The sequence below is a fragment of the Oncorhynchus clarkii genome, chromosome 17, assembly GCF_045791955.1.
Source record: "Oncorhynchus clarkii lewisi isolate Uvic-CL-2024 chromosome 17, UVic_Ocla_1.0, whole genome shotgun sequence".
In the NCBI taxonomy this organism is placed as follows: Eukaryota; Metazoa; Chordata; class Actinopteri; order Salmoniformes; family Salmonidae; genus Oncorhynchus; species Oncorhynchus clarkii.
In genome coordinates, this window is record NC_092163.1 from 16,923,629 (window position 1) to 16,935,674 (window position 12,046).

General features: G+C 44.4%; 1 protein-coding gene across 2 annotated transcripts in view; it reads right to left on the minus strand.

Annotated features, from left to right (window-relative positions):
- Positions 1–12,046, minus strand: part of LOC139370361 (rhomboid-related protein 3-like) — a 53,185-nt gene that overhangs the window by 13,536 nt on the left and 27,603 nt on the right. Inside the window, exons 1-4 of one of the 2 annotated variants that reach the window (XM_071109798.1) lie at positions 7,036–7,247; positions 4,251–4,409; positions 1,820–2,047; positions 1,211–1,359 (exon numbers count right to left, since the gene is read on the minus strand). In XM_071109798.1, coding sequence (XP_070965899.1) covers positions 1,211–1,359; positions 1,820–2,047; positions 4,251–4,409; positions 7,036–7,119 — 620 coding nt within the window. In that variant the 5' untranslated portion in view covers positions 7,120–7,247. Of the gene's footprint in view, positions 1–1,210; positions 1,360–1,819; positions 2,048–4,250; positions 4,410–7,035; positions 7,248–12,046 lie in introns of those variants that run through there. The other variant, XM_071109797.1, reaches the window with a different exon arrangement.

A 12,046-nucleotide genomic window follows, 5' to 3' on the forward strand; every position in this document is an offset into this window, starting at 1 on the left:
GAACCGCCCTTGCTGTCTCTGCCTGGCCGGTTCCCCTCTCTCCACTGGGATTCTCTGCCTCTAACCCTAGAGGCTGAGTCACTGGCTTACTGGTGCTCTTCCATGCCGTCCCTAGGAGGAGTGCGTCACTTGAGTGGGTTGAGTCACTGACGTGATCTTCCTGTCTGGGTTGGCGCCCCCCCACGGTTGTGCTGTGGCAGAGATCTTTGTGGGCTATACTCGGCCTTGTGTCAGGATGGTAAGTTGGTGGTTGAAGATATCCCTCTAGTGGTGTGGGGGCTGTGCTTTGGCAAAGTAGGTGGGGTTATATCCCGCCTGTTTCGTATCGTCAGATGGGGCCACAGTGTCTCCCAACCCCTTCTGTCTCAGCCTCCAGTATTTATGCTGCAGTAGTTTATGTGTCGGGGGGCTAGGGTCAGTTTGTTATATCTGGAGTACTTCTCCTGTCTTATCCGGTGTCCTGTGTGAATTTAAGTATGCTCTCTCTAATTCTCTCTCTCTTTCTCTCTTTCTTTCTTTTTCTCTCTCGGAGGACCTGAGCCCTAGGACCATGCCTCAGGACTACCTGGCCTGATGACTCCTTGCTGTCCCCAGTCCACCTGGCTGTGCTGCTGATCCAGTTTCAACTGTTCTGCCTGCGGCTATGGAACCCTGACCTGTTCACCAGACGTGCTACCTGTCCCAGACCTGCTGTTTTCAACTCTCTAGAGACAACAGGAACGGTAGAGATACTCTGAATAATCGGCTATGAAAAGCCAACTGACATTTACTCCTGAGGTGCTGACCTGTTGCAACCTCGACAACCACTGTGATTATTATTATTTGACCCAGCTGGTCATCTATGAACATTTGAACATCTTGGCCATGTTCTGTTATTATCTCCACCCGGCACAGCCAGAAGAGGACAGGCCACCCCTCATAGCCTGGATCCTATCTAGGTTTCTTCCTAGGTTCTGGCCTTTCTAGGGAGTTTATCCTAGCCCCTGTGCTTCTACACCTGCATTGCTTGCTGTTTGGGGTTTTAGGCTGGGTTTCTATACAGCACTTTGAGATATCAGCTGATGTAAGAAGGGCTTTATAAATAAATTTGATTTGATCAGACTGTCCCAATATTCATACTTAGCAATAGCATGCACGGTCAATACATCACCAAATACTAAGTAATATGCAAGTATGTATATTTGGACATAGTCTGATTATAGGTACCCACCCTGCGTGCATGAAGGCGTAGCTGAGGTATCTCCAGGCCTGAATCCGTAGCTGGGGGTGGTATGGCAGTGGGCCCCTTAGGAAGTGGGGACTGGACACCTGCAGCACCCAGCGGTCCAACTGCAGGCCATAGTACATGAACACTGCCACCTAGAGGACGGAAGGGGAAGTTATTGTTGAGGAAGATAAGATCTAGCCTGGGTACTAGCCTAAGAGATACGTTTTAGTTTTCACAGAGATATTTAGGTTGTCTCCATGAAGAATGTAGCGTTTCACAATAGTCTAGACTGATTTCAAAGGCTTATCTCGATGGAGAGTTGAAACCAAGAGCAAAAGATAAATGATAGTGTTGCTATCTCGCTATTCACCCTATCTTGAAAACAGAAGTTGAACGATAGGGTTCTCTTTGTTATCAAAACCGATACTTTACAGCCTCAAACCCTAATCAAAGATGCTTGAAGAACCTAAGCCCTAAATCTCTCATGGGCACGTCCTAACTCAACACTTCTGTCGAATATTCACTTAGTCTCCCATTGACATTCATGCATGACTAAGGGAAATTTGACTGAAGTAGAACTTAGGATTTACCCCTCCATGAGCGGAACGTTACCTCAGCAATGGTGATAGCCAAGATGAGCCAGGGTGGTGGGCAGCAGGTGTAGCTGTCAAAGTACCACTTCCTGTCGATCTCCCGGGGCAGGGTCTCGTAGGCGATGTGCCTCACCAGCCTCTGGGACAGACCCAGACCCACCTCCTCCCCTAGGGCCCCGGCCCCCTTCAACTGACGACTTCCCTGGAGGATGGCCCGCCGGAAGCTGTTGCTGCGCTTGTTGGACATCTAGCAGGGAGAGGGGGGGGGGGGGGGGGGGGGGGGAAGTAGAGAGAGATTTATAGAGAGGGAGGGATGGGAGAGGGGAGAGAGAGGAATAGAGAGAGAGAGAGAGGGTTGGAGAGAGTGAGACTGTTATGAGCACATGTGCAGATGTCTGTCAAAATACATAATCAAATACCCAGTGTCCATCTGCAGGTCAGGCTTCATTGACAGTCAGTACATTCAGTGAGACTTTCATTGCAATAAGTAATTTAGTTTTCTTATGTGAGCGACAGAAACGTCATAGAAACATGGCCATAAAATAATTGTCTATTTTCAATTAGGATCAATTCCAGCCATACAGGTCTTGACACTATCGCTGGCTTCCCTACAACACCCCATTGTGTCGTCATAGCTCCCCTAAGTCGTGGGCACCCGCATCCTTCATCCCACTGTGACAGAAACCACGTTGCCATAACCTCCCACCTCGCCCCAGCAACAGAATGCCTCCGTCATCACCTAGCAACCGCTGAGCCCTTCTCCTCGTCCCAAGTACTGGCGGCAGCTGCCTGACAACGCAGCCCTTCTACCCAGATCAGCAATATTCATGGTCTTCCTATAGAACATGGAATGTGGACAAGTCCCTCTCTCTCTATCCCTCCCTGATTCCTCTCCCTCTGATTCCCACCTTTCTCTCTCTCTCTCTCGCTCTCTCTCATTCACACATTTCTCTCTTTCTTTTTATATCTCCGATCGTAAAAGTAGTTTACAATAGCACCGTTCTTCAATCTATAATGACCATTCAAATTGAACAGATCTCCAATTATGTGAGTCTTGATTGCAGTCAAGAGACAGTGTGGGATTCTTCATGACTGTAGGTTACTATGGCCACTCCCAGCCCAAAGCCAACAGAGAGTTGGAATCAAACGGTACCAAACATACACATTCTGCACCACACACACGCACCCACTGTACATGACAATGGACCCGTGCGTGTGCGCGTGCACACACACACACACACACACACACACACACACACACACACACATTCCTCTCCAGGTCACCAACCGCATAAAGACACAGTCTTCTTTCTTCCAGCAGTGCAGGGGCAATTCTTCTCCTCTTATTTTCAATCAAAAGAGAGAGAAAGGGAGTGACGTTCTATCTATTCACCGACAGCGAAGAAGAGAGCAGGGTAGAGAGAGATTGGTATTTCTCCAAGAAGGACTGTGGGACCAGGGACAATCTACTGTTATACTGGGAGATACTGTCAGGGAGAGGAGCGAGAGGAAGAGAGGGAGAGAGAGGAGAGGGAGGGAGAGGGACAGAAGGGGCAGGGAGATAAAGAGAGCGAGAGAGATACGAGAGAGAGAAGGAAAAGTAGAAAGAGAGAAAAGAGAGAAAAGAGAGAGCGAGGCAATAACTCCCAATCACGCTGACAGCTTTATGGAATAGGCAGCTGAGCAAAGTAAAGATGGAACTGCAAATAAACCCCAGCAAGCCTGTCTCTGTCTTCCACTCCCACTTCTCCTCCTCCTCCCTCTCTCCATCTATCCTTCCCTCATCCTGCTTGGCTTCTGTTGTGGTTCCAGTGAATGTGAAAGCCACGGGGGGGTGAGGGGTCTTTGTGGGTAACAATAGCAGCCACACCCCCCAACACACACACATACATACACACACGCACATCACTTGACAACATGTTCCTCGTTCCTCATTCCTCTGTCCCACTTCCAGTTCCTCGCCTTGACCTTTGACCTGTCACATGACCTGGACCGACCAATCAAAGATCCTCTTTCACAATTTCCCACAGGCCCATTCTCAGCCCACTGTACAAGATAATGGACAGCTTTGAAGGAAGCAGAGAAGACAAAAGAGAGAATAGGAGAAATGGAAATTGAGAGGGGAGAGTTAGGGAACCTTCACAAACCCACCCCCTACCGGCCACAACTTTTCACGTTTCCAAACAATTGATAATTTCTCCAGATGACTTCACCATCCAGGGTCAAGAGTTCAACCTCTCACCTGAAACACAACAGGTGCTAGACAACGCGTGAAATTGCCAATTTAGACAAAGCTGTGTTATTTAATCATAATATCATAAGACCACTTCCTCTCCACTTCCTCTCATGTCTCAACATGACCAATCGGTGTACAGTATAATCAATGTTATGCTTATACAAATCACTATTATCAGTTACTATGGTAACATGAAGTGACTCGGGACTCTCACCAGGTTGACAAAGTCCTGGTAGCAGATCTTTCCGTCTGCGTTGCCGTCGGCGAGGGCCAATAGAACCTCCAGCTTGTGAGGGTCCAGCTCCGAGCCGTGGGCCGCCAGCAGGTCTCTGAACCGCTCTGTACTGATGAAGCCTGAACTCTCTGAGTCGAACTGGAACACACAGGGAGAGGCATATGGTTAGAATTTCTGTAGATAAACACAGAGACAAGGACAATGACACACGCGCACGCGCACAAGAGACTTGACAAATGTAGTCAATCAAAGCACATTTACAAAGGCACAATGCACATACTCACAAGCCTTATCGCATAGAGACACACAAAGGTTATTATCACAAGTGAATTATAAGTTAAGTCAGTATATAATCTCACAGTACAGCCTTGTACCGAACATTCAACACTGACAAAAAAAAAACAAGTCAAAAGGCTATAAAATAACATTTTGTTCATAGTTTGAGCTACTTTGTAAAGAATTTAAATGAGCCCGAATAGCTCATCTAACCAACGGCCATTTTGTTTCATTTTTTATTTTTATGAATCACATTCAGTAGCTGAGGAAAGAGCCAATAACTCCTGAGAATATCCACACTTTAAAGAAGTTAGCTAGTGTTGTGTATTTCATTATACTGTCAAGTGTCCTGAAACGTTTAGATGCACTTTAAATAAAGTGAAATTGTATCTATCTGACCAATTCCATCCTGGTCGTCTAAATCATGGCCTTTCCCCTACTACCCACAAAGCACTTCCAAGGGTCACAAGTCCTTGGCTCCACCCACACAACAGTCTCTCACATTCAGCAGAAGCAAATGCCAGACATCCCACACTAGGAATTCTTCACACTCACTCCTTAGTTCTTTCTCTCTCACCAATGACGCATATACAGCACAGTGACTGCATCAGTGAATCAAAGAGAACAGTATCAATAGCTTTTTCTCATGCCAAATGTTATATGAGCAAACGTTCTTACACATTACCTCAACCCTCTCCGCTATGAGTGACAGTAGTTCCAATGGAACTCAAACTGAATTGAATGGAGCCACTTTAGACTTCAGATGTGTCTGTAAAACGGCCTGGATTTGAGTCCTCTTCTATTCCTCGATGTGCTTGTGTTTGACTTGAATGTCAGGTCGTTTGTGAATAGGCTCAGAATACAGCTGTTGTGCGTATAGTGTGTGTGTGTGACATACAGACTAGATGAGCAGTGAATCTAATTCCATCGCCCTGAGCAAAGCCTCAGACAGTTTGTTTGCCTTCTCCATGTGCCACGTTTGGCAGGCAGCACAACGGAAGACAGGCAGAGGCCATAGAAATAACATCACAGGCCATTGAATTGAATGAGGATTCTCCTTCTACTTATTAGACAGCCCAGTACATCACTGGGGCCGAGCTCCCTGCCATCCAGGACCTCTATACCAGGCGGTGTCAGAGGAAGGCTCGAAAAATTGACAGAGACTCCAGTCTCCCAAGTCATGGACTGTTCCCTCTGCTACCGTCCGGCAAACGGTACCAGAACATCGGCTCTCGGACCAAGAGACAGCTTCTACCCCCAAGCCACTAGACCGCTAAATATCCAGACTGATGAATATCAATTAATGGTACCTGAACCGTCTGCTCTGACTCTTTCTTGCACTGACCCTACACACACTCACTAGACTTTATATACACACCATATACACACTCACCTCACACTACACTGTCACTCCCACACAGATCCCTCACACATTCAAACACTACATACCCACACACACACACACACACACACGTCCATACAGACACATCACAAACACACATGCTGTACACGCACACACTTTTACACTCCTCATTTGCTGCTGCCACTCTGTTCTTTGTTTTACTCTTATTATTATCTATCCTGATGCCTTCATGTACATATCTACCTCATATACCTTATTATTATCTATCCTGATGCCTAGTCACTTTACCCTGCCTTCATGTACATATCTATCTCATATACCTTATTATTATCTATCCTGATGCCTAGTCACTTTACCCTGCCCTCATGTACATATCTACCTCAAATACCTTATTATTATCTATCCTGATGCCTAGTCACTTTACCCTGCCTTCATGTACATATCTACCTCAAATACCTTATTATTATCTATCCTGATGCCTAGTCACTTGACCCTGCCTTCATGTACATATCTACCTCATATACCTTATTATTATCTATCCTGATGCCTGTTCACTTTACACTTTACATTACTGGTACTCCCTGTATATAGCTCCACATTGATCTGGTACTGGTACTCCCTGTATATAGCTCCACATTGATCTGGTACTGGTACTCCATGTATATAGCTCCACATTGAAGCAAGCATTTCACTGTACACCAGTTGTACTCGGCGCACGTGATTCATACAAATGGATTTGATTCTATTCTATTTCTACGGCAATAGAATTGCAGGAGGCCATAAAGGGGTGTTCCATTCTGCTCTTCAGAACAACAACTGAGAGGTGACAGTTGACTCTCATAGAGTCCTTTTTTACGGTGATTCCAAAAGTCATCTTTAAAGATGCTGCAATATGGTTGGAGCATTTTGGTTAAATGATCATTGATAACTATAAAGACTGCGTTGGTGCTAAATAAATATGTTGAAATCGACATTAACTGTCAATTTTCACAGACTGGAGACTGTGTGAACAGTCATGCACTCCAACACTATATCTGTCTTGATGCCGTGCTCTCTCGCATGCGCACACGCACACGCACACACACACACACACCCCCCCTGAAAGGGAAAGTGAACCAAACTAACCTTTTCCTGCAGGATGTCTTCCAGTTTCTGCAGGGGACATCTTGTCATGTCTCTGGTTTGTGTAATCCCAGAACCCAGAACCATATCTCACGTGTGTTTGCCAGTTAATAGTGTCATAAGAGACTACTGTCTGTGTCTAGTCCAGTCCCACTGCTCGCTGTCTGTATCTACCAGACTGTCTGGTCCAGAATAAGAGCTTGTTTACCCCTCTGACGGATTACAGTCCCATACTGAACACCCCCCCCCCCCCCCCCCTCCTAAACCCCCTGTTCTCAGCCCCCCAACAATACAACGCAGCCCCAAACCCCATTTTAGCCTACATTCAGATCTCAGACCCCCTCTCTCCCACATCTCTCTTAGACACACACTTGTACAACTCTCTCTCAAACTGAAACTAACACACACCCTTTCTCTCACATGCCTACACACTGTCACGAAGACCCACACATACACATTCCCATACACCAGCTCCACATCCAGCCCTTCAGACTCCAGTTCAAAATTCTGCAGTCAACAGGCTCACTGGCAGGCAGGGATGAGTGTGATGATGTGAGGAACCCCTCCTTAACAATGGGGGCCTAATGGACATTTCATGCAAGGTTTACCCAATCCCTTTCCCCCAATAAGACCCTGTTGCCCCTCGTCCCTCTGAGGGCTTCACAAAAGACATAGGAAAGACACATTAGAATATAGGAACAGCACTGTTGATGACATAGACACATTAGAATATGGGAACAGCACTGATGATGACATAGACACATTAGAATATGGGAACAGCACTGATGATGACATAGACACATTAGAATATGGGAACAGCACTGATGATGACATAGACACATTAGAATATGGGAACAGCACTGATGATGACATAGACACATTAGAATATGGGAACAGCACTGATGATGACATAGACACATTAGAATATGGGAACAGCACTGTTGGTGACATAGACACATTAGAATATGGGAACAGCACTGATGGTGACATAGACACATTAGAATATGGGAACAGCACTGATGATGACATAGACACATTAGAATATGGGAACAGCACTGATGGTGACATAGACACATTAGAATATGGGAACAGCACTGATGGTGACATAGACACATTATAATATGGGAACAGCACTGATGGTGACATAGACACATTAGAATATGGGAACAGCACTGATGGTGACATAGACACATTAGAATATGGGAACAGCACTGATGGTGACATAGGCACATTAGAATATGGGAACAGCACTGATGGTGACATAGGCACATTAGAATATGGGAACAGCACTGATGGTGACATAGACACATTAGAATATGGGAACAGCACTGATGGTGACATAGGCACATTAGAATATGGGAACAGCACTGATGGTGACATAGACACATTAGAATATGGGAACAGCACTGATGGTGACATAAACGCTGAAACGTGTGTTCTTTTTTGTTCAGCACTTATTGCAATTTGCACGGGTACGTTTGGAATTATTTTGAGTATGGAATTACATCTGGGCTACCTTGGGATTTCGTCTTTATGGTTCGAGTGTGAGTACCTGCTCAACTCTGTTACCATGGCATACACACACAGGGACAAATCATTATGTTGTACTGTCCATATTCAAATGTCAATCTCCTCCCAAAATGTAATACAAGCTAAGCCAGGACTTACTACTGCTTCCTCCTGACCATGGGGGTTGTTTTGGGCATAACAAAGGGGTGTGGGGTGTGAGACAAACCAAACAGATTGTTTCCCCTGACCAATGATAGAGTATTATGCAGACAAAGGCCTTTATGTGACACATACACACGCACACGGACACGCGAACACACCCAGTAATCCTGCCATTTGGGCGACTCCATAGACTAGCTTCAAGGGCTGAGGAGAGGAAAGTATCGAGGAAACGAGAGAAGAAGAGGGAGGGGAAGGGAAGAGAAGAGAAGAAGAGAGAAAAGAGAAGAGAAGAGAAGATTGGGGACAATACTAGGCTGGGGCCTTAGCCTCATTTTCATAATGCTGCATATTAAGAAGCTTGAGGCAGCAGCAATGGAGAGTTTAGGGAGTCCACCAAGCCTAACAGCCCACAGAACAGTCAGAAATATCATTGGTTCAAGTCTAATTTTGAGCAACCTTTTTCCCTCTGTATGAGCTGACCACAAGGTCCTTCTCCAGGCCTATTTAGATCTAATATCTTTCTAATATTAATCAAACAGATGAATCCATCCAACACGTGGGAAATGTGATTCTGTTAGCCCTCCAGCCACCTTAATAAACAGTAGTGTTCAGGCAGCTACAGACATGTTGGAGGGATTGTCAACCCTGATATAATGACTCTACCACATCCCTTATCCCTAACCTCACCCCAGGAAGCTGCTCCACTCATCTAGTGACCTCTGACCTGAACTAATATGGGTCACTGTCCAACAGGCCCCCTGCCCCGCGCTGAGATAAACCCATGAGGCATTTTCTGGAACAGTGACCACCACCGCAAAGAAGAGCGGTTAACTGGAGTGTAGGATCATGTATGGTAATGATGTAGGATCATGTATGGTAATGATGTAGGATCATGTATGGTAATGATGTAGGATCATGTATGGTAATGATGTAGGATCATGTATGGCAATGATGTAGGATCATGTATGGTAATGATGTAGGATCATGTATGGTAATGATGTAGGATCATGTATGGTAATGATGTAGGATCATGTATGGTAATGATGTAGGATCATGTATGGTAATGATGTAGGATCATGTATGGTAATGATGTAGGATCATGTATGGCAATGATGTAGGATCATGTATGGCAATGATGTAGGATCATGTATGGTAATGATGTAGGATCATGTATGGTAATGATGTAGGATCATGTATGGTAATGATGTAGGATCATGTATGGCAATGATGTAGGATCATGTATGGCAATGATGTAGGATCATGTATGGTAATGATGTAGGATCATGTATGGTAATGATGTAGGATCATGTATGGTAATGATGTAGGATCATGTATGGCAATGATGTAGGATCATGTATGGCAATGATGTAGGATCATGTATGGTAATGATGTAGGATCATGTATGGTAATGATGTAGGATCATGTATGGCAATGATGTAGGATCATGTATGGTAATGATGTAGGATCATGTATGGTAATGATGTAGGATCATGTATGGCAATGATGTAGGATCATGTATGGTAATGATGTAGGATAATGTATAGTAATGATGTAGGATCATGTATGGTAATGATGTAGGATCATGTATGGTAATGATGTAGGATCATGTATGGTAATGATGTAGGACCGTTTATGGTAATGACGTAGGATCATGTATGGTAATGATGTAGGATCATGTATGGTAATGATGTAGGATCATGTATGGCAATGATGTAGGATCATGTATGGTAATGATGTAGGATCATGTATGGTAATGATGTAGGATCATGTATGGCAATGATGTAGGATCATGTATGGTAATGATGTAGGATCATGTATGGCAATGATGTAGGATCATGTATGGTAATGATGTAGGATCATGTATGGCAATGATGTAGGGTCATGTATGGCAATGATGTAGGATCATGTATGGCAATGATGTAGGATCATGTATGGTAATGATGTAGGATCATGTATGGCAATGATGTAGGGTCATGTATGGCAATGATGTAGGATCATGTATGGCAATGATGTAGGATCATGTATGGTAATGATGTAGGATCATGTATGGCAATGATGTAGGATCATGTATGGTAATGATGTAGGATCATGTATGGCAATGATGTAGGATCATGTATGGCAATGATGTAGGATCATGTATGGTAATGATGTAGGATCATGTATGGCAATGATGTAGGATCATGTATGGTAATGATGTAGGATCATGTATGGCAATGATGCAGGATCATGTATGGCAATGATGTAGGATCATGTATGGTAATGATGTAGGATAATGAAGTTCAATTGGAAAAGACAACTGACAACTCAGTTTTGTGCTCCTGGTTCTCTCAAATATGTGGTTAGTTGATATTTAGGCTAAAAAAAATCTTAAATCCTCTCTTTTGTGAACTACCATGTCAGGTGTCTCCATGAAGCATGACACCTGTAGGTGGATATCTTACTCAAATGGTTCAAATTCATAACGTCCTGAACCATGGAAAAACTACCATGGACCAAAATCCATATTGCGATAAACTGGCTGAATTGATGCGATAACGATGAACAGAGTTTATAACATTAATGTGCACCTTTAAACTACTACTACTAGTTTGACGATTGTAGCCATCAATTGTCCCATAAACAATCACCCATATTAGCAAACTATCTCATCACATTTCTCTAGTATAGGCTACTTATCGTAATGACATCAGCAAAATGCCTGCGATAAGTGATCGGTATGGTTGGTAATTTCAGGTTTATCGTCACCAGATCTATGCCAATCACAAAAACACTGGAATAAATTCACAATTCTACACAATTCTACTCTGTGAAGTTGGATAATGGAAGTAGTATTTCACCTACAATGATATTATCAACCACAAATAGAGACGCCTCATTCCCATTCCTTTACCACATACAGGTTGCTGTGGTAACATGCATGACTTGGCCGATCGGCACAGTAACGTGCGCAATAACATGCGTGACCTGACCGACGGGGGGAGCAATAACACGCATTACCCTGAGAGCAGGGGTTCACAATTCACAGAACTGCGGTGTTACGGAACTAATGGTACCCCATAGAGCTGCCAAAAGACTGCGGTGGAGCTGAGGGAGGCCGTTAGTGACTCTATGTTCCCGTTGGGGGCTTCCTGTACTCTGCATGATGGGTGAGGACCTTTAACAGGTGATGAGGCTGTGAACGTTTAACAAAACACCAACAACCGGCAAAGTCAAAATTGTTTTCTATCCAGCTTTATAAAAGTTGAAGAAGCATATGGTCTATGTGCTATTCTAGAGAAGGGTTCTACCCCATCCTATGGGGTTCAACTTAATGACAGAGTCTACAGTAGCTACATGAAACCAT